The following is a 24,706-nucleotide window of genomic DNA, read 5'->3' as shown; positions in this document are numbered from 1 at the left end:
CAGAACTTGACCTAGGGCACAAACTCAACAATACGAAATAGAGACGAAATTGCACGGCACAATGAGGCTATAGGACAGAGAATATGTGATGATGTATATTTTTTACTTTTTGTGGACTATAGGTAATGCAAAAACAAGAATAATCTAAAGGGGGAAATAAAGTTATACCTAACGGGCAATAAGGTCTCTGATACCACTTGATGTAGACTAGGCCTGATCTTTCGATAGGTATGATAGCGTCGATTGGTGGAGACTCGACGTTCATGATCTAGGCTTTGAACCAAGATTGATTCAGACCCCCACAACCGTTACACCACTGCTCCATTGGTTATCAACCACGCGAACGCGATTGACCTCGTCGAGAAGGCTTTTTTGCAAGCGAATCAAGAACATAAGCAAGAACGAGATGAACGTAATCTAAAATTACAAATAAATATGAGGCTTATAATAACAAGAAGGAGTTCAAGTCTTTATTTGAAAGGACTAATCGCTATTGGCGAATAAGATCAAGAACTAGGGCCCTGGTTCACAGCAAGCGGTCTTGGTGGCGATAGTTGCAACAAAACGATGTTTGTTTTATGAGGAAATCAAGAATTAAACAAAACCCAAACCCTAAGAAGAGCGACGGCTGGTATTTATAGAGTCTTGGGCGTCACCCCCTAGACGTGGCCCCTAATGGGCCCAAACATGATACACGGTCCAACGGACCAAAAGACGGTGTTATAGCACCCTGGCAGATTCTGGACGCTGACTTGTAACCATGATTCCCATTGATTCCGAATAGCTTTTGATGTGAGACCACTTGGATTGGCTTCCTTATGAAATTAGCTTTCCATCCATATATGGATCGTCAAAAATGGAGTCCAGATGCGTCTTGGGTGACCAGTTTAAGATAGACTGGTCCTAGAACCCGAGATGGGCTCCAACTTCAGTTGGACTGGGCCTCCATCATGAAAAAGATGAATTGGACGCCCATGCTGGACCTCCTTGTCTCCTTGGCTTGTATACGATGTAGTAGTGATGTCCTCATCATATGCTCCCCCTTGTTGGAGCCTCCGGATAAGAACCACTTCATGAGGACGTAGTCCTTGTATAGGTGCTTGATGAGGAAAGCATGGTTCGGGCATGGCCCTTCGAGCAGCTTCTCAAAGTGGTCCAGGGTACCCTTGGTGGGCTTCTGACCCCTCTTGTGGTCGGCAATGGCCACGAGCGAGCCCTCGCACCGCTGCTTGTTCTTCTTCTTATTGGGGCGGTTGGAGGCGCCTTCATCGGCGTCCTTGTCCTGCTTTGCCTTGTCTTTTGGGTGGTAGAAAATTGCCCTGACCGCCTCCTCACCTGAGGCATGGCTGGTGGTGATGTTGAGGAGCTCTTTGGTGGTTTGTGGGCCCTTACATCCTAGCTTGTAAACCAAGGACTCGTAGGTGATCCCAAATAGGAAAGCTCCTATGACGTCAGCGTCGGCGATATTGGGCAGCTCGTTGCACTGCTAGGAGATGCATCGGATGTACCCACAAAGAGTTTCTCCAAACTTCTGTCGATAGTTTTTGAGATCCCATGGGTTCCTAGGACACGCGTATATGCCCTAGAAGTTTCCCACGAAGATCTCTTTTAGGTCCACCTAACTTTGGATTTGGTTGGACGAAAGGTGTTCCAACCACATTCGCACTGAATTGGCCAGGAACAATGGAAGGTTGTGGATAATGAAATCGTCACTATCCACTCCACCGGTTTGGCAAGCAAGTCGATAATCCTCAAGCCATAGTCTGGGGTTTGTTTCCTCAGAGTATTTTAGGATGTTGGTCAGCGGTCAGTACCACGGTGGGAAGACGGCATTGAGGATGTGTCGGCCAAAGGCCTGAGGTCCCAGCAAGTCAAGGCTCGAGCTTCGGTCCTCGCCACTGTCGTAGCGTCTGCCACGACAAGGGTGGTAGCCGTGGCTAGCCCCCCCCCCCCTCTCATCACCATGGGCATGCCTGTGGGCATCGAGGGTGTTGCGCGCATCATGGTGGAGGCCAAGACACTCATGCACCGGAGCCGAGGCGTGCGGCCTACCGCCTCGCTGTACCTAGTGGACTAACAGGTCCCTATTGGGTCGCTCTGAGGGCATACGCTAGCTGGTGTCGAGCTCGTGTCATCAGGACAGCGAGCTCTCAGCCAACTGTATCACCGCATGCTCGAGTAGCGTGCGAATCTCGTGATGGGCCTGATGATCCTTGGGTGTCGTGGGCTCTGGAAGCCCCCAGAGCAAGGCCACCATGGCAATGATGTTCTGGCTTGCCCAGGTGAAGTGTAGGAGGGCTTCATAATCCTTGATGATCCTTCGGTTCACGTCGCGGGCCACGGCGTGTGCACGCCCACCATCTCCGTGGCGCTCGATCTCTCGCTCGAGCTCCACGCATTCCTGCTAGAGCTACAGTCGTGCTTCTTCGAGCTCTTGGTGCCACGCCTCAGCTGCTCTACCCATAGGCGAGGCGGGGCCCCTGCATCCTCCTTGACCTCATCATCAAGGTCAACTGTTGGGGTAGCCCCTTCCTCGTGGATGCTTTCGACATATCCCTCAGGGGTACTCGCCATAAAACATTCTCGCGAGGGGTGATGGCTCCCCCTGCTAGTGTTAGAGTTAGAGGGCGACTCTGATTCTCCCACCAGAATGTCATGGAAAGATTTTGTGACATATTCGGTCATCCCCACAAACTTGTCGTCCATAGGGGATGGGGGCGTGCGCTGCGCCACAAGGTGGCCAACGGTCTCTGCGGCATTACGTAGACCGAACAAGAGCGTTGTCGGGGCACTCTGGATGAGGCATTCCGGGGAGAGCGGCTCTCCTCCAGTAAGCTGCGTTATGACGTTGGCGAACGAGAAGGTGAGGTGGCATAGGTCCTCCCAGGATGGTCGGGGTCCTAGGGAGGCGCTGAGCTGGTGCTCTAGCCTCTAGTAATCAAAGTCGAGGAGCTAGTCACTCCTAGGGGCGTGGGCCTCCGGTGCGTGCAGCTATAGCTCCTCAAGCATCTCGGCGATCATGTTGAGGCCAGTAGAGTGGAGAGGCTGGTCGGCGGCAGGAACCTACGCCAACTCTTCCTCCATCGTAACGATGAAGTCCAGGTTACCAAAGCGCACATGCGCGCCCGAGACACAGCTGACGCCGTGACTAGCCATCTAAGGCCTGATGTGGACATCGAGATGCGCAAAAGGCCCCTACCTGGCACGCCAACTGTCGGCGTTTTTGGACCACCGATGAGTAAATTAATATTTGCATCTCTGGCTCAGATGGTGTGCTCAGATTACATAAGGGTTTATACTGGTTCAAGTGGAACGTCCCTACGTCCAGTTCGCTGCTGCTCGTGTTACCGACACTTGGTTTGAAGTAGGGGTTACAAACAAGTGAGAGAGGGAGAGAATCTCAAGTCTCTGGTGGAAGGAGTGAACAGGTGCCGAGAGCTCGCTTGCTATTTAGCCATGTGCTCATGTTGTGCTCTTGTGTTCTGATCTTTTCTTTTCATAGGGCGCCCTGCTTCCCCTTTTATAGGCAAAGAGAAAGCGCGGGTTACAGAGGAGGAAAAGGAAAAGAACGAGAGAGAGAAGAAGGCTTCCAAGGTTGCCGGGTCCTTCTTCTCCTTCATGCGGGTCCCACCGACCCTGTAGATGTCAACAGGCCTGGCTCCATGTCGTGGCCATGTTCGTCACTAGCGCCATGCACAAGCATCATCTGCTAGTCATGGCGTTCCACTCCGTCCCGGCGGACATCGTCGGCGAACGTTGTGGTGAACTGACGCACCTGTCAGCGTCCGTACGAGGATTAGGCAGAACAACACCGGCACGCCCGATACTATTCTTGATGTGAATCCCTAGGTATGGTCCGTCATGGCCACGGGTTACATCGAGGCGTGCTAGCCTCTTTCCTGGCGTCAGAGTTTTGACCCAGGCCCATACGCTTGGACCTGGAGTGGTTAGCGGCGGTATGGGTCCCCGTCGGACGAGACAGAACCCGCGTCCTCGAGGTCGGGCGAGACGAAGCCCGCGGCCTCGAGGTCGGGTGAGACGAAGCCCGCGGCCTCAAGGTCGGGCAAGACAAAGCCCGCGTCCTTGGGGTCGGGCGAGACGGAGTCCGTGGCCTTGGGCGAGACGGAAACCGCATCCTTGGGGTCGGACAAGACGGAGCCCGCACCTAATGGGTCGGGCGAGACGGAGCCCGCGGCCTCGAGGTCGGGCAAGACGAAGCCCGCGACCTCGAGGTCGGGCGAGACAGAGCCCGCGGCCTTGATGTCGGGCGAGACCTTTTAATACGTCTCGAGCCATCCGGGAAAGTCAGTATGGGCGTTAACTTCTTTGCTTTTGGTATCTCTAATATCGATATCCGACACTTTGACTTCAAAAATAATGCTGCGATAAATGTTTATAGATAAAATAAGCTGGATTTATTATTATATCTGCTAGATCTTGATGATAGCTTTAACTTGGAAATTGATTTGGTAATGTCTTATTAATTGTTTAAAACTTTGACTTCAAAAATAATACTGCATTAAATGTTTATAGATAGAATAAGTTAGATTTACTATTATGTCTATTAGATTTTTTTTTAGAATTATTATACAGTAGACGTCCAGTACATGTACGCACGCTCACCCAAATACGCAGACCCGGAAATTGATCTCGCACTATGATCGCTACTACAGTAGCCACGGCCCACGGAGGATCTTGGGTCTTGAGCTCTTGGCACCTGGCAGCAAAGCCAGCAACCCATGGGCCCTGCCCTGACGCCTGTTGCTTAGGGACCTCTATTTCCATCTCTAAAAAGGAATATTCTATCTTAGTTATCGAGATTCTCTACTCTATATCCATTTCTTCCGCACCCATATTATCTCTATCCCATACTCTATACCCACTATTCCATATTTTATTCTCCTCTCTCACCAACTCGCTCTCTCGCTACAGCATCGCTACAGTATTTTGGCGTGCCCCGCGTGGCCACCGGAAGTAGCGTTTCTCTGTTCGGCCGGAACGGTACCGGCTGCTTTACAGTTACAGGGCCGCGGTGCGGGCGCGCGCGGCGTGCAGGTGAGTGTGCAGGCGCGTTTGGCGCTCGCGGTGCGGATAGCCTTAGCATGGAAGCAGAGCAGAGCTTTCTTCGCCTGGAGCTTGTTGCCGTCTAGCAAAATACCCGGAAGACACCCTGCAAGACTTGGAAATCGCCACACCCCGGTCAGCGATCAGCCAGCCCCCCGTTTCTTCCTCGGGGAGTCTCAGGTCTCAGCCCAAGTGGACCTACCGACACCGACCATGGCCACCGCCGACATCCGCGTCTCCATCGGGCACCAGACCCGCTTCGCGCTGCGCCTCGCCGCCGCGCTCTCCTCCCCCTCCCCCTCCCCCGCCGCCCCCGCCAGCAACGCCGCCTTCTCCCCGCTCTCCCTCCACATCGCGCTCAGCCTCCTCGCCGCCGGCGCGGGCGGCGCCACGCGCGACCAGCTCGCCGCCACCCTAGGAGGAGGCGGCGCGCCTTCCGGCGCGGCCGAGGGCCTCCACGCGCTCGCCGAGCAGGTGGTGCAGCTCGTGCTCGCCGACGGGTCCGGCGCCGGCGGCCCGCGCGTCGCCTTCGCCGACGGCGTCTTCGTCGACGCGTCGCTCAAGCTCAAGCCGGCCTTCGAGGAGGTCGCTGTGGGAAAGTACAGGGCCGATACCCAGTCCGTCGACTTCCAGAAAAAGGTTGTTCCCCTTCCTCCCAAGCTCCTGCTTAAGACTTGCGAACTGCTACCATAGCTACTAAAGATTGTTTGCCTGGATATGAATCAAATCTTGCTATTTCTGCTATGGCACAGATTGGCTAGTACCTTCTGATTTATTTTTTATGTGCATTTATACATCACTGATACTCATTTCAGATACGTTTTTATGTGCATTTATACATCATTGATACTCATGTCAGAGTTATTAAGTGGCTGATTTCTCCTTAACTCATAAAATTAAGCGTAATAATGTTTACTGTAGCTGTAGATGTTCCTTATATATACAGTCATTATATGTCACATAGGTGCCTTTACTCTTTACTTCTTTCCTAATCTTTGTGGCCTAACACTTAACGATGCTTAAACTTGTAACATACCATGATTTTTTTAGAAATAATAAGTCTAAGCCTTTTACAATATATGTTTAGACATATAATTACTTTGTTGTTTCTCTCATCCAATTGTGCTATTTACTGTTCAGTCTGGATTTTGCCGTGGAATTTGTTATTTCCGATTTTCCATTCATTATTTGATGGGTGCTGGCCTGTTAGTGAGTAATATGTATGGATGTTGTTTTAGGATAATTAGCAAAGTCAGGATTTATGACCCTCTTTTTGGATTTTTCAGTTCTTAATAGGTGTGTACTTGAGATTTTGAAGGCTTGGACCAGTGACTTTTACTATTTCAGTCCCTAGAGCTAAATATGTAATTTGGATCATTAGGAATCAGCCTGATCGGTTCAGATTGCTGCAGCTGAAGCTGCAATAATTCCACAATAGTTCTTACAGTAACACGCAGTGGTGGACCTGCATCTGTAGCTGCAGTAATATGTTCTGATCACAGCCAATATTTAGAAGTTACTAGACTATTTAAATAATGTGGATATACAGTTGAATGTATCAGCATTTTCTCCAGTAGGTTTCTGCCGCGGTCTCTTGTACTATGCATATATTGTTGTATCTTGACAGTCTAGATGATTATAGTCACGTGAACTCTCTCTTGTTGCATATAATTTCCTTCTCATATGAATGCTCTGTGATAATGGTACTACACTGATGCTTGGTTCACTTCTCAATTTCTAAAGTCTGTTTGATTAGAAGCGGTAGAGTCTTACCACCTGTGACCGGAAGGTCCCGGGTTCGAGTCGCGGTCTCCTCGCATTGCACAGGCGAGGGTAAGGCTTGCCACTAACACCCTTCCCCAGACCCCGCACAAAGCGGGAGCTCTCTGCACTGGGTACGCCCTTTTTATATGGCACGTTACTATATAATGGTTTACTCAGTTTCCAGAAAAAGGTTGTTCCCCTTCCTCCCGAGCTCCTGCTTAAGACTTGCGAACTGCTACCATAGCTACTAAAGGTTGTTTGCCTGGATATATGAATCAAATCTTGCTATTTCTGCTATGGACAGATTGTCTAGTGCCTTCTGCTTTCATTTTTTTATGTGCATTTATACATCATTGATACTCATGTCAGAGTTATTAAGTGGCTGATTTCTCCTTAACTCATGAATTAAGTCATAATAACGTTTACTGTAGATCTTCCTTTATATATGCATTCATATGTCACATAGGTGCTTTTAGATCTTTACTTCTTTCCTAATCTTTGTGGCCTAACACTTAACAGTGCTTAATCTTGTAAACCATGATTTTTTTAGAAATAATAAGTCAGCCTTTTACAATATATGTTTAGACAGATATAATTACTTTTATGCTAAGATGATGCTTTTTCGCAGTTTCTCTCATCAAATTGTGCTATTTACTGTTCAGTGAATTTTGCCATGGAATTTGTTATTTCCATTCATTTTTTATGGGTGCTGGCCTGTTAATGAGTAATATGTATGGATGTTGTTGTTGTAGCATAATTAGCAAACTCAGGATTTATGACCCTTTTAGGATTTTTCAGTTCTCACTAGGTGCGTACTTGAGATATTGAAGGCTTGGACCAGTGACTTTTATTATTTCAGGCTCTAGAGCTAAATATGTAATTTGGATCATTAGGAATCAGCCTTCTCGTTTCAGATTGCTGCAGCTGCAATTCCACAATAGTTGCTACAGTATCGCGCAGTGGTGGAGCTACATCTGTAGCTGCAGCAATCTGTTCAGATCACTGCCAACATTTTGAAGTAACTAGAACATTTAGATAATGTGGATATACAGTTGAATGTATTAGCATTTTCTCCAGTAGGTTTCTGCCGCAGTTTCTTGTACTATGCATATATTGTTGTATCTGACTGTTTAGATGATTATAAGCATGTGAACTGTCTCTTGTTGCATATACTTTCCTTCTCATATGAATGCTCTGTGATAATGGTACTACACTAATGCTTGGTTCACTTCTCAATTTCTAAAGTCTGTTTGATTAGAAACGATTTTGTCCAGTTCTTGGTTCAGTTCTTTTGGAAACTTCAGGATGATTTTGTTTTATGCTTTTGACAGGAGTATGAAGCACTGATATATTCTCTCTTATTGGTCAGGCTGCTGAAGCTGCTGGTCAAGTGAACTCATGGGTAGAAAAAATTACATCTGGTCTCATCAAAGAGATCCTCCCCCCAGGTTCTGTTGACCACACCACCAGGCTTGTTCTTGGTAATGCGCTCTATTTTAAAGGAGCTTGGACTGAGAAGTTTGATGCATCTAAAACAAAAGATAGTGAGTTCCACCTTCTTGATGGGAGCTCAGTTCAAGCACCATTCATGTCCAGTACAGAAAAGCAATATATTGTGTCTTACAACAACTTAAAGGTGCTTAAACTTCCATACCAGCAAGGTGGGGACAAGAGGCAATTCTCCATGTACATTCTTCTTCCAGATGCAAAAGATGGTATCTGGAGCTTGGCTGAAAAGTTGAGCTCTGAACCAGAGTTCCTGGAGAAGCATATCCCAATGCAGAAGGTTCCAGTTGGACAGTTCAAGGTCCCCAAGTTCAAGATATCCTTTGGATTTGAGGCATCTAAATTGCTCAAAGGTCTTGGGCTCCAGCTTCCATTCAGCGCAGAAGCAGATCTATCAGAGTTAGTTGATTCACCTGAGGGTCGGAACTTGTCTGTTTCGTCCATATTCCACAAGTCATTTGTTGAAGTGAATGAGGAAGGAACGGAGGCTGCTGCCGCATCTGCTGCAACAGTTGTGCTCCGGTCATTCACGATGCCTCAGGATTTCGTCGCAGATCACCCCTTCCTGTTCCTGATCCGAGAAGACTTGACTGGTGTGGTGCTGTTTGTCGGCCATGTGGTGAATCCCCTCCTTGCTCCCTAGTGTGTTTGTTCAAAATCGCGACCTTGTTGGTTGGTGCGGCTCCATCCTGTGGCACAAATGCATGGCTATGACAAGTGATCAGCTTCCTGTGTAATCTGCCATGTTTTGTTTTTGAATAAATAGATACTTGATCGATGTATGTAAGGTTGTGAGATGATAGTTCAGAATTGATATGTATGGTCATGGACTCATGGTACTTACTGTTTCCTTAGTTCATTCTGATGTTTCTCGTTCTAGTGACCTTTTCCAGTGACATCTGTAATGACATAGATTCTTCAAAACAAGAGAGCAAAAACACATCATATGCTCATGCTCCTAACCAACTTAGCCACAACACTTTATTGATGATTATATTGGCACCCCGAGTACAAGGCTTCTGATTTCTGGTAAAATGTGAAAGGAAAATATTGAGTATAAGATACAATAGAAGTTAGAGTTCGAACTTAACACCTCGGTAAAAAAGGTTGAAAAAACAAAATATAGTTTCATGAACGTCAAAAGAATGCAACAACTGGCTGAAAGGCTGTAAATCAAGGATTTTCGTAACTAAATTTACTTGTAAGAGCAGCTCTAGTGTGCCAGACAAACGAACCGAGGGGAAAGAGAGCAGTGAAAGTTCGATTCACACACCGGAGCAACTGAACCGTAGGAAAAGATTCCTTGGTTCGACGCAAGTTTTCGGTTCGATGCGAGGCAATAGAATATTGATTCTGTGGATGCAAGGAGCGAGCCACCACCAGATGTGCTTCTCACGCCGCTTTCCGTCCTTCTCATGAGTGTCCGGTTAGATTGATCTCCCAACCAATAAGCCCAACAGCCTATTAGGCCTTGGTCACGCGCCCTGATCGGGGGCGCCCAACCCTACATGGTTGGTGGGCCCCCGTCGCACTGCGCTATATAAAGAGGTGGGGGCCGGCGGCTCAAAGCACGAGGTTCGCCGTGAGCCGCAAACCCCACCGACAAACCCTAGATCGATCTAAGAGGGCGCGCAGCCAGCGACGGGAAGCTCCGCTGACTCTCGCCGTCGTCACTGTTACGCCCCCGTCTGCACTGCATCGACGTCCGTGCAACCTCTACTCCACCCGTCGCTGCCCGTGTGCTGCCTCCATCAACGAACCAGCGATGGCCAGCTCAACTGCGACTTCATCCGAAGGCTCAGGTTCAACACCAGCACCTCTACCCTATCTCCCACTCTCTGCTTGTTCTAGTTCATCATGTTCAACAGCAAACCGACTAGATCTACCCTAGTCGATCCACAGAATGCAACAATGGTACCGGAGCCAAGGTTTAAGTATAGATCTTGGATTATAGGGTTTGATCTAGAACGGGTACCGATTAGAAAAGGAAAAGTTGATTAGATCCAGTGCGGATCTAAGCAGAAAAGGGTCGGCCGACGTTCGGTTGAACCCTAAACTCGATCCGTCGGATCTGAGAAAAGATATGGTTCGGATGAACCCTAACCCTAATGAGGTTAAAGAAGAAAAAGGGCTCGGTTTTCATGCAAAGATCGAACCCTGAAACCCAAAGGCGATTTGGGGAAAAAGAAAAACAGTGTCGTCCCCAACCCTAACCCTAACCCTAATCAAGAAATCGTGTAAAATCCGAATCAAAGAAACCGAAAGGGGAAAGAGGGGAACCTACCCGGTCCTCCCGACACCGCCGTCGCGCGGAAAGCTACCACCGTGCGGGTGGTGATCACCGCCGCCATGGTTGGCGCGCGGACAGAGGCCCGGCTCGGCCGTGTGAAAGGTCCTAATGGCTAGAGGGGGGTGAATAGCCTAATAAAAATTTCTACAACAACACTTAACCAAATGGTTAGACAATTATGAGGCGTAGCGAGTGTTGCACTAGCCTACTTAAAATGCAAGCCACCTACCACAATTCTAGTTTAGATAGTGTCTATTCACACAATAGCAAAGACACTATCCTATGTTAGTGTGCTCTCAAAGACTAACTAAAGAGCCACACCAACCAAGCAAGCAAGCTCTCACAACTAGCTACACTAAAGAGCTTGTCAACTAGTTTGCGGTAAAGTAAAGAGAGTGGTTAGGATAGTTATACCGCCATGTAGATGAAGAACCAATCAATCACAAAGATGAATAACAATAAAGACCAATCACCTCGGAATCAATGATGAAGACAATGATTTTTTACCGAGGTTCACTTGCTTGCCGGCAAGCTAGTCCTCGTTGTGGCGATTCACTCACTTGGAGGTTCACGCGCTAATTGGCTTCACACGCCAAACCCTCAATAGGGTGCCGCACAACCAACACAAGATGAGGATCACACAAGCCACGAGCAATCCACTAGAGTACCTTTTGGCGCTCCACCGGGGAAAGGTCAAGAACCCCTCACAATCACCACGATCGGAGCCGGAGACAATCACCACCTCCGCTCGACGATCCTCGCTGCTCCAAGCCGTCTAGGTGGCGGCAACCACCAAGAGTAACAAGCGAAATCCGCAGCGAACCACGATCACTAAGTGCCTCTAGATGCAATCACTCAAGCAATGCAAAGATCACTCCCAATCTCACTATGATGATGAATCAATGATGTAGATGAGTGGGAGGGCTTTGACTTAGCTCACAAGGTTGCTATGTCAATGAAAATGGCCAAAGATGTGAGCCACAGCCGGCCATGGGGCTATAAATAGAGCCCCCATCAAATAGAGCCGTTATACCCCTTCACTGGGCAAAACGCGCTCTGACCGGACGCTCCGGTCAAACTGACCGGACGCTGGCCCTCAGCGTCCGGTCGCCCGATGGACGCCACGCGTCACCAGCTTCAAACACAGTTCGTCAGATTCCAACGGCTACGAAGCTGACCGGACGCTCCGATCAAAACTAACCGGACGCTGAAGCCCCAGCGTCCGGTCGTTTCCAGTAAGCTCCCCGAGGCATGTTTTTTCGACCGGACGCGTCCGGTCCACCTTGACCGGACGCAGCCAGCGTCCGGTGCTCAACCCTAGCCTACTATGTCGTCTGACAGCTCGACCGGACGCAGCCTTTCAGCGTCCGGTCGCTGAGTGACCCAGCGTCCGGTCAGTAGACCGACGCCAGCATCATTTCGACCAACTCCATTTCAACTCTAACTTCTTCACCCTTACTCAAATGTGCCAATCATCAAGAATTTTGCATCCGGCGCAATAGAAAATAAACATTTCATTTTCCCGAAAGCGCCGAATCCCGCCTCGCAAGCTCGGCGGGAGGGAGAGAGGGACCCAAACCCATCTCAACCCTGCAAACACCTTGTGCACATGTGTTAGCATATTTTCACAAATATTTTTAAGGGTGTTAGCACTCCACTAGATCCTAAATGCATATGCAATAAGTTAGAGCATCTAGTGGCACTTTGATAACCGCATTCCGATACGAGTTTCACCCCTCTTTATAGTACGGCTATCAAACCTAAATGTGATCACACTCTCTAAGTGTCTTGATCACTAAAACAAAATAGCTCCTATGGTTTATACCTTTGCCTTGAGCTTTTTGTTTTTCTCTTTCTTCATTTCAAGTTTAAGCCCTTGATCATCGCCATGCCATCACCATTGTCATGCTATGATCTTCATTAGCTTCTTCTACTTGAAGTGTGCTACCTATGTCATGAGCACTTGATAAACTAGGTTAGCACTTAGGGTTTCATCAATTCACCAAAACTAAACTAGAGCTTTCACCGTGGCTCAGGGCAGCGGTCCAAAGCCGCTCGACGGCGGCGCGCTCTGCCATGGGCGAGCGCGCGCACCGGCGAGGGGCTTGGCACCGGTGTCGTCCTCTCTTCTTCTCCGGTGACGAGGTGGCCGCGCGCTCCCTTCGTCTTCACTAGCGTCGTCGTGGGAGAGGAGAGGAGAAAGAGGAAATGCAGCTAGGGTTCAGGGAGAGGCGGCCGGCGAGGGGTTTTGTTCGGGCGAAATGGCCGGACAGTCGTCCGATCCGATCTAGCGATCAGGGTTTGCCGGACCGGCTTTAGGCCTAGGCGGGCGAACGGTTTCGCGGCCCAGGCCCAGGTTGCGGCCTGGGCGCGGAGAGAGAGCGCGCGCGTGCCGCCGAGCAGGCCGTGGGCCGCGCTGTGGCTGCGCGCTGCTAGGCCGCGCATGTGCTGGTTGGGCCGAAATGGCCTAATGAATAGAAACAGCTCATGTTTTCTTTTTCTTTTTCCAGAAATATATATATTTGATGAATTTCAATTGGAAGTGGATGCAAATCTTTGTGTAATTTTTGTCCAACGACAATTTTGTTAAGAGAACAGTGCAATATTTAAGAGTTTCTGGAAAAATAATTATGGGCATATTTAAATGTTTCCGCTGCGTATTTAAAGTAATTATGGACTTTTAATTAAATTCGAACCAACGGGAGAATTCGATTTTAAGAGCCAAGAGATAAATATGAGTTGATTATGATATTGTTATTTTCTGACCAACGTTGTTAATAGCAATATTATAATTTTAATGATTATGCATTATTTCTATTTCTGCCCAATGGTGATGTAGATTTAATGTATAAAATAATTGTATGTTTTAATTTTAACCAACGTTAAACTAAGGCATGCAATTATTGTTGTTATTTCTGTTCTCACACTATTTGAATTGTGTTTTCAGGAGGATACAACTTGATGAGTTGTATCAAAGAGATCCCCACTCTAAAAGGTGATAACTATATTAAGTGGAAGAAAAAGATAGACCTGGCTTTTATCCTCGCTGAGGTGGACTGGGTTGTCACCACATCGTGTCCTAGAGAACCTGTGGCACCGGTGAGGGAGACAGATGAGACTGATGCTGTATGGCAGAACAGAGAGCGGGATTTTGCTCCCGTAAAGATGTCCTATGACCTTGAGCATAGGAAATGGATCACTGCCAACAAGAAGTGTTTAGCAGTGATAAAGAACACGATTGAGCCTGCTATTGTGGGCTCAATTCCAGACTGTAACACGGTCACAGAGTACCTAGAAAGAATAAAGAGTCAGTTCACTGGCTCTTCAAAGACATATGCAACCCAGCTGATCAAGCAGCTGGTTACAGAAAGATACTCTGGTGGCGGCAGTGGCATTAGAGAGCACATACTGAGAACGAGCAATCTGGCATCTAAGCTCAAACCAATAGATTTGGTACTCAAGGATGAGTTTCTTATTCATTTGATTTTTGCTTCCTTGTCCAAAGAATTTGACACCTTTGTTGTTAATTACAACATACAGCCTGAAAAATGAGATTTAGAAAAGCTCATAGCCATGTGTGTGCAGGAGGAGGAAAGGATAAAAGTTTCACAGAGTGGTAATGTCAACTACCTAAAAGATAAGAAAAAAGAACTATAATAACAGCTCTTCCTCTAAGTCATCTGGAAAGGGTCCCATGCAACAGTCTCAAAACAAGCAGTTCCTAGTAGAAAAAGACCAGTGTCTCCATTATAGAAAGACGAGACATTATAAGAAGAATTGTCCCGATTTCCTAAAGATGATAATGAAGAATAAAGGTGAGAACATTATTACATTCGTAAATGAATCCTTGTATGTAAAGTTTTTAAAATCTACTTGGTGGATTGATTCAGGTGCAACTATTCATGTTGCTAATTTATTACAGAGATTCCGTTCGATGAGAACTTTGCAAAAAAGCGAAAGTTTCATCAAAGTCGCAAATGGAGTACAAGCAGATGTTGAGGCCGTTGGAGATCTTCCTCTAGAGCTTCCAGATGGCTTTATACTTTTTCTTAGAGATGTTCTTTATGTATCTTCTTTGCAAAGAAACCTGATTAGTGTATCAAAGTTGGACCATGATGGTTATGATTGCCATTTTAAAAATGGTAAATGTCAGATATTGTTTAATAATAAATGTGTTGGTCTTGCCTTCCGACAAGACGAGCTTTATTTGTTATCACTTTATGAAAATGTGAATTCTGTATGTGATGTGAATGAAAATGTATCCTCATTGAACAATGGAAACAGAAAATGAAAGAGAGCTCACGATGTGTTGTCGAAATTATGGCACTGTCGTTTAGGCCATATTTCGAGGGAAAGAATAGAAAGACTAGTTAAGAATAATATTCTTCCTCCATTAGAGCTCTCAGATTTAGAACAATGTAGAGATTGCATAAAAGGAAAGTATGTAAAGAAAATTAAGAAAGATGCCAAACGAAGCGCAGGAATTCTACAGATTATTCGCATAGACATATGTGGTCCTTTTCCTGTGAAAAGTGTGGATGGTTATGATTCATTCATAATATTCACAGACGATTACTCTCGGTTTGGCTACATTTATCCAATTAAAGAAAGAACAGAAACGTTGGATAAATTCAAAATATTTAAAGCAGAAGTTGAAAATCAGCATGATTTAAAGATTAAGATAGTTAGGTCTGACCGTGGGAGAGAGTACTACGGTCGGTATACCCCATATGGACAAGTTCCTAGATCTTTTGCAAGGTTCTTACAGGAGAATGGTATAGTCGCCCAGTATTCAACATCGGGCGAACCTCAACAGAATGGAGTAGCTGAAAGGCGTAACCGTACCCTGATGGATATGGTGCGTAGTATGATAAGTTACTCCACTTTACCCATGAGTCCGTGGATGGAGGCGTTAAAAACCGCCATTCGTATTCTCAATAGAGTACCAAGTAAGTCGGTGCCCAAAACACCGTATGAGTTGTGGACAGGAAGAGTACCCTCACTTAACCACTTGCGTGTGTGAGGGAGCCCTGCTGAGGCTAAAGTTTTTAACCTAAACATTGGGAAGCTAGATCCCAAAACAGTGAGTTGCCATTTCATTGGCTACCCAGAAAAGTTAAAAGGTTTTCGTTTCTACTGTCCTAACAGACATACAAAGTTTATGGAAACGAGACATGCTGTCTTCCTAGAGGATAAAATAATTAGGGGGACATGGTAGCTCGAGAAATTGACCTCGAAGAGAAGCGGGTGTATGCACCCACTTCAATAATTCATAAGCTGTTTTTCTCACTACCTACTGTTGCTGCACCGATAGTACAAGACACTGTAGTACCAGCACCTGTTGTTATCCCGCCTGTGGCAACAATGAATAATGATGAGGAACATGTGCCTCAGGATCCTATAGAACCTATTGCCACACATGAGGGGAAGCAACAACAGTCTCAAACAGAAAATGTGCCAAATGAGGAGGTCCCTAGAAAGTCTCAAAGAGTTAGAAAATCAGCTATTTCTGCTGATTATGAAGTGTACAACACTGAAGAATTTCAAATGAAGGATGATCCCACCTCATTTGAAGAAGCCATAAAAAGTGATCATTCATCAAAGTGGCTTGAGGCCATGGAAGATTAAATGAGATCAATGAATGCAAATAAAGTTTGGGATTTGGAGATAATTCCTAAAGAAGCCAAAATAGTAGGTTGTAAATGGGTCTACAAAATAAAACTTGACTCTCAAAGAAATATAGAGAGATATAAAGCCTGACTTCTGGCAAAAGGCTTTACATAAAGAGAAGAGATTGATTACAATGAGACCTTTTCTCCAGTCTCATGTAAGGATTCCTTCAGAATCATAATGGCATTAGTGGCACATTACGATTTGGAATTACATCAGATGGATGTAAAGACGGCATTTCTCAACGGAGATTTAGAGGAAAATGTTTACATGGTACAACCGAAAGGTTTTGTCATGGAAGAAAAAGAACGTTTGGGATGCCGCCTAAAGAAATCTATTTATGGATTAAAACAAACTTCAAGACAGTGATACTTGAAGTTTGATCAGACAATAAAGAATTTTGGGTTTAAAGATAATGTTGAGGACAATTGTGTCTACACAAAGTTTAAGATTGGAAAGTTTATCTTCCTTGTCCTGTATGTGGATGATATCTTACTTGCTAGTAGTGATGTCAGTCTACTACTGGAGACAAAGAAGTTTTTGTCCTCAAAATTTGATATGAAAGATCTTGGTGAAGCTTCGTTCGTTCTAGGGATCGAGATTCACCGAGATAGAAGTAAAGGGGTATTAGGACTGTCACAAAAGGCATACATAGAAAAAGTCTTAAAGAAATTCAGTATGCACAAATATAGTCCCTCATCCGCTTCTATAGTCAAGGACGACAGATATGAGGATTTTCAATGCTCTAGGAACCAATATGAGATTGATCAAATGAAAGTGGTTTCATATGCTTCAGCTATCGAAAGCTTGCAATATGCTCAAGTGTGTACGCGTCCTGACTTGGCATTTGTTACCGGGTTACTTGGCAGATTCCAGAGCAATCCTGGAATAGAACACTAGAAATTGGTAAAGAAAGTCTTGCGTTATTTGCAAGGAACGAAAAGCCTCATGATGACGTATAGAAGATCTGATTCACTCCATATAGTGGGATATTCAGATTCTGATTATGCGGGAGATAATAAAAAATCCACGTCTGGATATGTGTTCACTCTCGCAGGGAGAGCTATTTCATAGAAAAGCTTAAAGCAAACCGTCACTACATCGTCCATAATGTATGGCGAGTTTGTAGCATGTTATGAGGCAACGGGACAGGTGAACTAGCTAAAGAAGTTCATACCCGATTTGAAGGTGGTTGACGACATCAATAAACCACTGAAGTTATACTGCGATAATAATCCAGCAGTACAGTATGCTCACAACAATAGATCAAGTGGTGCTGCCAAACACATTGACATAAAGTATTATGTTGTGAAGGATAAAATCCGGGATCAAATGATAAGTCTTGAGCATATAAATACCGAAAAGATGCTCGCGGATCCGCTTACAAAAGGCTTACCACCCAACGTGTTTAGAGAACATGTAGCCGGTATGGGTTTAAGGGAAAGCCTATGATTCCTGGACTATAAAGAGCCCAAAAGTTAAAGTAACTATTTCAGATCAGAGACGTGCATTGTAGCTGTTAAATCTATCGGTGATTGACCATGACGATGAGACATACTCTATGCATCATCTGTGAAGAAATGAGTAAGGATAAAAGGATTAAAGTTTAAAGTTTAAAAATAAAAGTAATAGTGAGATCAAGGGGGAGAATGTTAGATTGATCTCCAAACCAATAAGCCCAACGGCCTATTGGGCCTTAGTCACGCGCCCTGATCGGGGGCGCCCAACCCTACATGGTTGGTGGGCCCCCGTCGCACTGCGCTATATAAAAAGGTGGGGGCCAGCGGCTCAAAGCACGAGGTTCGCCGTGAGCCGCAAACCCCACCGACAAACCCTAGACCGATCTAACAGGGCGCGCAGCCAGCGACGGAAAGCTCCGCTGACTCTCGCCGTCGTCACTGCTACGCCCCCGTCTACACTGCATCGACATCCGTGCAACCTCTACTCCACCCGTCGCTGCTCGTGTGCTGCCTCCATCAACGAATCAGCGATGGCCAGCTCAACTACAACTTCATCCGAAGGCTCAGGTTCAATACCAGCATCTCTACCCTATCTCTCACTCTCTGCTTATTCTAGTTCATCATGTTCAACAGCAAATCGACTAGATCTGTCAAGAAACCACCACCCCGGCCCCGACCGACCATGGCCAGCGCCGACATCCGCCGCTCCATCGCTGGCCAGACACGCTTCGCGCTCCGCCTCACCGCCGCGCTCTCCTCGAACACCGCCGCCCCCGCCAGAAACACCGCCTTCTCCCCGCTCTCCCTCCACGTCGTGCTCAGCCTCCTCGCCGCCGGCGCAGGCCACGCCACGCGCGATCAGCTGCTCACGGCGCTCGGCGGAGGCGATCAGCCGGTCGCAGCCGAGATCCTGCACGCGCTCTCTGAGCAGGTGGTGCAGCTCGTGCTCGCTGACGGGTCCGGAGCCGGCGGCCCGCGGGTCACCTTCGCCGACGCTGTCTTCGTCGACGCGTCGCTGAAGCTGAAGTCGGCCTTCGAGGATGTCGCCGTCGGAAAGTACAAGGCCGAGACGCACTCTGTTGACTTCAGGGAAAAGGTTTACTCTCTTGCTTGCAAACAACTGGCATAGTTATTAGGGACTGTTATATGTATGTTTGCTGTAATTTAAAGCAAAAAACATTGCAATTTCTACAATCATGCTAGGAATTGGTTCATTTCTGTTTAATCTATAATACCTACAGTTGAGACCGTAGAAAATCCTTAGTTGACACTGGGAGTATTATTTAGCATGTCTCTGTATTGAAGAGTTAAACGGTGCAGTTACATACTACTCCTACTGTCCTACATAGGTGTCTCTTTCAGAAATTTTACTTCTTGTATGTGAATTTGGACTGAAAAATATTTTGTCAAGTTCGGACTTTTACTATAGAATAAACACTGCAAGTTTTATGTCACTATTGTATTAAAAAATTTTGTGGTCACTGTTGAGTAATATGATCATTATGGTTTTCTTGAACTATGGAAGTATCATTAGTTTCTTTTGGTGCCAATATGATGCATGCTTTCTGATGCATATCTTATCTCATCAGACTATGCATTTGTTGCTTTGTGATTTGATATTTGTACCCGTTAGTTGATGTGCCTTGATCTGTTACACAGTGTATAATATAAACTGTAATTTAGATCTGTATTTTTTTTCTCTTTTTTGCCAGGCAGCACAAGTTGCTGGTGAAGTGAACTCCTGGGTAGAGAAAGTGACCTCAGGTCTAATCAAAGAGCTGCTGCCACCGGGATCTGTTGATCAGACCACCAGGCTGGTTCTTGGCAATGCACTCTATTTCAAAGGAGCTTGGACTGAAAAGTTCGACGCATCTCAGACAAAAGACGGTGAGTTCCACCACCTTGATGGGGGCTCAGTTCAAGCACCTTTCATGTCCAGCAGAAAGGATCAATATATTGCGTCTTATGACAACTTTAAGGTGCTTAAGCTCCCTTACCAACGAGGTGAGGATAAGAGGCAGTTCTCCATGTACATACTTCTTCCAGAAGCACGAGATGGACTCTGGAGCTTGGCTGAAAAATTGAGCTCTGAGCCCGAGTTCATGGAGGAGCATGTCCCGACGAGGAAGGTTCCGGTTGGGCAGTTCAAAGTCCCCAAGTTCAAGGTTTCCTTTGGGTTCGAAGCAACCGATTTGCTAAAAGGATTGGGGCTTGAGCTACCATTTAGCTCACAAGCAGATCTGTCAGAGTTGGTTCATTTGCCAGCAGGACAGAACCTGTGTGTTTCATCCATTTTCCACAAGTCCTTTGTCGAAGTAAACGAGGAAGGAACAGAGGCCGCCGCCGCATCTGCTGCAGTGTTTATGCCCTGTTCATACAGGATGCCCACGGATTTCATCGCGGATCACCCTTTCCTGTTCCTGATTCGTGAAGACACAACTGGTGCGCTGCTGTTCGTCGGTCATGTGGTGAACCCCCTGCTTGCTCCATAGACCATAGTTCTGAACTGCTGCCTTGGTGCCACCCCATCCGTTGCAGGCTGTGTACAACACTGTGACATACTGACGTTTGATCGTGTGTATGCATAAATAAGTGGCTTGATCGATGTATGTATGTAAGGTTGTGCAATGATACACTGTAATAATCAATATACATGCATGGTGCCTGTTTACTATTCAGATGAGGCATGTTGGTTTAAGCTCTTTGATGAAATATAAGGTACAGAAGCTCATCTGGTCCAGTTTACCATCTTTTTTCTTTTGTATTTCGTATGTGAATCTTCTATTATGCCAGGTACAGGAGCTGCTCAGCAAAATTCACTGAAGGTGAATAAAGATATACCGGAAGGTGATGGTAGAAAAAGATTTTTTTTTATCTTAGTTGGATTACAATATTCCATTCTTTATACCAACTATGAAAGCATACAACCACTAAATCTATAATAAACATTTAAATAAGTGGCAGTCGTTTCAAAGATAGTGCCTTTGTGATTCAACCTTGATGAGATACAGAAGTCAAAAGACACAAAAATTGAGAAAGATCTTCGGTGGGTTCCCAAAAAATCGTGAGATGAGATACGGATGAAATAAAGATGGAAAAGAGAACGGGCAATGGAGTTTCTTTATTTTCCTACACCAAATACATATATGATACAAACACAGTGTAATAATACAAGTACATCGCTGTCCCTTAGTTGGGGATGCAGAAACAAAGGGTCTTCTCAGATGAACGAGGTTCTAGGCTTCTAGCAGTAGCAAACTGTTGTAAAACACTGGAGGTGCACCAAACAACAGCAAAACACAACAGGGTGATAAAAAGGGGCATCACGGCATGACCGCGTGAGCAGCATCAGCGGCAGATACCTGCAAGTCCAATACAACAACCAGCAGCACACACCCCTTTTCGTCCCACTATTTATCTTGGTAACCTGCAACGCAACAAAACCATCTGAGCGCAGCTGATGATACACATTGCCTCGTTGCTGAGTATTCGATGCTGTCACATAGCATACAAGATCTCCCCACTGCTTTCCAGGTCAAGATCGGCATCTGAGTCTAGGTCCTCCATGTCATCCTCGAGGTCAAGGCCATCGTTCAGGAACTGGTTGAGTCCACGCGAACCAGCTGCTGGAATGGTCGCCTCGGCCAGGATCTGCATGATGTCATCCATGCTCTGCATCGGTTGTTCAGGCTCCTCATACTGCTTGCTCATTGTGCTGTCATCCATTAGGTCAGCTGGGAGGTTCTTCAAGAACCAAGGATGGTTTCTTATCTCAGGGATGGTGATCCTCTGTATATGGAATGTCAGTGATGTGCTCAAAGCAGACATGTGCAGAAACTAATGAAACACTAGAAGCTGAAAGTACTCACAGTGGCTGGGTTGGCGACAAAAATCCTATAAATAAGATCTTGGCATTCTGGAGATATGTGGACATAGTCTGGAATCGAGTACTGCACACCCAATATCCTCTGCAAAACAAATCTTGTCAGTGTTTGATCAAAATGGGCAGCCAATTCAGAAACGCTGATGTAAATACGTCTGCAAAGGAAACCTGAATTGTCTTCCTGAAATTCTTAGGCTCATCTGGGTCCTCAAATGGATATGCACCAACCAGCATCACATAAAGGGTTACTCCACATGACCACACATCAGCAACCTTGAATCAGTAACAAAGAGTTAGTGACTGATTTAGCATTCTTGCCTTCCAACATATAGTTCCCTACTATACTACATGGCTACACACTATGCATGTATAAATGCTTTACCACACAAACATGTTGCTCAAGTGGAGAACAATAGCACACATTTTTTTGTGTGTTGAATAGAAACAGTATGGAAAGTGTAGAATCATCAATGACAATAGCATAATACCTTTCCATCGTATTCCTTCTTCAGAAGAACCTCAGGAGCAATGTATGCAGGAGTCCCCACTGTAGATTTGGGCTGAGAGTGTAGAACTGATGACTACAATGCAAAAAGAGTTATAAGCAGAGCAACAGTTTAAGGAGACAAATTTCCCACAAGATGACCAATTTTTTATTTTTATTTTTCTTTTTCTTTTGAAAGGCACCTGATAACAATATCTACTAAATTATAAGAAGATGATTTCAGTTAATTTTTTCTTGACTATGTCATGGGGTGCTAATTACAGTTATCAATAATCTTACTCCTCATTTGGTATACTAAGAGGGTAAAGAGTGCCCTGTTAACTGCAACTGCATTTCATTTCCCCACTAAATTCGTAAATAAACAAAGTGAGCATGTAGAACTGCATTTCATTTCCCCGCTAAATTCGTAAATAAACAAAGTGAGCATGTAGCAGTACCTTTGAGTAGCCGAAATCACATATCTTGAGGCGAGGAGTGGTGCTCCCGTCCAACAGGGTATTCTCTAGCTTCAAGTCACGATGGCATACTTGCTTGACAAAGAGGTAGGCAGAAAACAGAGCAATTTTAATCAGACCAGACCAGAGCAGTAAAGATTGACGATCCACATGCTATATTTGGTAATAATACTGGAAGGAAAAGAAAATAAAGAGTAGTAGTACCATGGAATGGCAGTAGCTGACCCCTGATATGAGTTGCTGGAAAAAGAAACGAGCCTGAAAGGAGCTTTGACAGTTGATTAGTTAGTCAACTGTGTTTGTACAGGACATGAGTGGCAAATAGTACAGAAGACAGCACGAGCAACAAGCAGGGTTGATAGCGAGAGAAGATGAAAGACATGGACCTCGTCCTCGCTGAATCTGCCGGCGTTGCAGATGCGCTCGAAGAGCTCCCCGCCGGAGGCGTACTCCATGACGATGGCGAGGTGCGTCGGGGTGAGGATGACCTCCTTGAAGCGGATGATGTTGGGGTGGCGCAGGGAGCGGTGGTTGATGATCTCCCGCTGCACGTTCTCGTCAATCTGCAGTGGGTGGGTGGTTGATGATGTTGGTGTTGGAGAGGCAGGCAGGCAGACGAGACGAGAGCAAGGCACGGTAGCAAGTACTAGCGAAAACCAACCTTCTCGCCTCGCTCGATGTACTTGACGGCGACGAGCTGGCCGTCGGCGCGGTTGCGCATGAGGCGCGCGACGCCGAAGTTGCCGGAGCCGATGTCGCGGACGAGCTCGTAGCGGTCGCCGTCGTGCATTATGGGCATGTCCATCCCCGGCCCCACGGTGAGCGCCGCCCGGTCCATCGTCGTCGTCCTCCGCCTCTCTCTCTCTCGCCGGCGCCAGCCAAAGCAGCACAGCAGCAGCTGGTAGGCCAAGCAAGGGTCGAGGCGAGCAGTCCACCAGCAGCAGCTAGCGTACCGGCCCGCGGCGCGCGTCCCGTGACCCCCCCGCGATCCAAGAAGCGAAGCGAGGCTCTCCCTCCTCCCTTTTAGCTCCGGGGAAAGAGGTGGGAGGGAGTATAAAGGAGGCGGCGCTGGCGGATTTGGTTGGGCCCGATTGGGGGGAGCGGAGGAGGAAGCACACCTCGTGATCCCTCCCTCGCCTTCTCTCTCTATCACCTCGCCCTTTTTTTCCCCGCCTCGCTCGCTGCCTTTTTTTTCCTGTATTGTTTATCGTCATCTCCTTCTCTCTCCCTCTCCCACTGGTCTGTGTTGTTTCACTAAGCAAGAGAAAAGAAATGGTTTTCTTCGGTTTCTCTCTTCCCCTGTCCCTTTCCCTCCCTAGCGGGTCGCGGCGTGCCTAAAGATGGCAACGGGCCTCTATCCAATGGGTATTTAATCCGTAAAAAGATGAAAATAGAATTATATTTTTACTTGTGGGTATCTAAATGGATAATAATTCATTCTCGACGGGTATAGTGGGTATGGAAACGTTCCCTGTTTATCCGTTCCTGTTACCCATTGAGGAACCCGACTATTTAAACTATCACGCGAGTATTAAGCCCAGAGAAGCTCAACATAGGTATTTTGGCTTAAATCTGAACAATCATATATATAGTTTGTATATTCTAGGAACCCTAGTTCAATTTTTCATCACCATCTCCGTCTGCAGCATAAGCACGTCTACCTCACGAGCGCTCGTGCCCCTTGTTTCCTCAGTTCGGTCTCTCTGTCATCTTTGCTCGTCCTCCTCGCAACCTCGCTCCTTCTCCTCGGCATCTTCGAGACTCCGACACTTATACCCGGGTGAAGAAGAAATATCTCCGATTGCAAAGCTACGACCCCAAGTGTCCTTGATATACAATACCTGTTGAGTATCTGTTACCCGACCGATGCCCAACGAGTATGGAGTGGATAAAAATCTATACCTAAGACAATTAACAGAGACCCTAACTGAACGAGTTCTCTGTAGCGAGAAAGAGAACATTCCCACGATAGCCGACGTATGTATCCCGTTGCCGGGCATGCCCAGCTGCCCAGGCGAGAGAGACGAAGCACGAAGACGGTGCGGGCTGCTGCGGTTGCCATGCCATCCTGCTCGTTTCCCGCGTCAGTTACCTAACGCACACCGCCAT

At 46.5% G+C, this 24,706-nt stretch overlaps 3 protein-coding genes across 3 annotated transcripts; 2 read left to right on the top strand and 1 right to left on the bottom strand.

Moving 5' to 3' along the window:
• Nucleotides 1-5,161: 5,161 nt before the first annotated feature.
• Nucleotides 5,162-9,173, top strand: LOC136511223 (serpin-ZXA-like). Its single transcript, XM_066505394.1, has 2 exons — nt 5,162-5,703; nt 8,198-9,173. The coding sequence occupies exons 1-2, from the start codon at nt 5,278-5,280 to the stop codon at nt 8,975-8,977; spliced, it is 1,206 nt and encodes a 401-aa protein (XP_066361491.1). The 5' UTR covers nt 5,162-5,277; the 3' UTR covers nt 8,978-9,173.
• Nucleotides 9,174-18,356: 9,183 nt separating this feature from the next.
• Nucleotides 18,357-20,485, top strand: LOC136482784 (serpin-ZXA-like). Its single transcript, XM_066479988.1, has 2 exons — nt 18,357-18,850; nt 19,467-20,485. The coding sequence occupies exons 1-2, from the start codon at nt 18,377-18,379 to the stop codon at nt 20,244-20,246; spliced, it is 1,254 nt and encodes a 417-aa protein (XP_066336085.1). The 5' UTR covers nt 18,357-18,376; the 3' UTR covers nt 20,247-20,485.
• A 363-nt stretch (nt 20,486-20,848) lies between these two features.
• Nucleotides 20,849-23,815, bottom strand: LOC136511128 (serine/threonine-protein kinase SAPK10-like). Its single transcript, XM_066505341.1, has 8 exons — nt 23,259-23,815; nt 22,984-23,160; nt 22,802-22,855; nt 22,580-22,672; nt 22,126-22,218; nt 21,806-21,910; nt 21,624-21,722; nt 20,849-21,543 (listed from the first exon to the last, which is right to left on the bottom strand). Exons 1-8 carry the CDS (start codon nt 23,433-23,435, stop codon nt 21,253-21,255), a joined length of 1,089 nt encoding a protein of 362 aa, XP_066361438.1. The 5' UTR covers nt 23,436-23,815; the 3' UTR covers nt 20,849-21,252.
• Nucleotides 23,816-24,706: the final 891 nt, after the last annotated feature.

Source organism: Miscanthus floridulus, chromosome 1 (assembly GCF_019320115.1).
Source record: "Miscanthus floridulus cultivar M001 chromosome 1, ASM1932011v1, whole genome shotgun sequence".
Classification (NCBI taxonomy): Eukaryota; Viridiplantae; Streptophyta; class Magnoliopsida; order Poales; family Poaceae; genus Miscanthus; species Miscanthus floridulus.
Note: the sequence above shows the minus strand (reverse complement) of the source record. Positions and strands in the feature narration are given on the sequence as shown.

Excerpts from the sequence above, each read along its gene's own strand:
- LOC136511128 (XM_066505341.1), bottom strand. The coding sequence starts at position 23,435 with ATGGACCGGGCGGCGCTCACCGTGGGGCCGGGGATGGACATGCCCATA. Across the intron at positions 22,219-22,579 it reads GTGATTTCGGCTACTCAAAG|TCATCAGTTCTACACTCTCA; the intron begins GTACTGCTACAT and ends TTTGCATTGTAG. Across the intron at positions 21,911-22,125 it reads AGAAGGAATACGATGGAAAG|GTTGCTGATGTGTGGTCATG; the intron begins GTATTATGCTAT and ends TACTGATTCAAG.
- LOC136511223 (XM_066505394.1), top strand. The coding sequence starts at position 5,278 with ATGGCCACCGCCGACATCCGCGTCTCCATCGGGCACCAGACCCGCTTC. Across the intron at positions 5,704-8,197 it reads CCGTCGACTTCCAGAAAAAG|GCTGCTGAAGCTGCTGGTCA; the intron begins GTTGTTCCCCTT and ends CTTATTGGTCAG.
- LOC136482784 (XM_066479988.1), top strand. The coding sequence starts at position 18,377 with ATGTTCAACAGCAAATCGACTAGATCTGTCAAGAAACCACCACCCCGG. Across the intron at positions 18,851-19,466 it reads CTGTTGACTTCAGGGAAAAG|GCAGCACAAGTTGCTGGTGA; the intron begins GTTTACTCTCTT and ends CTTTTTTGCCAG.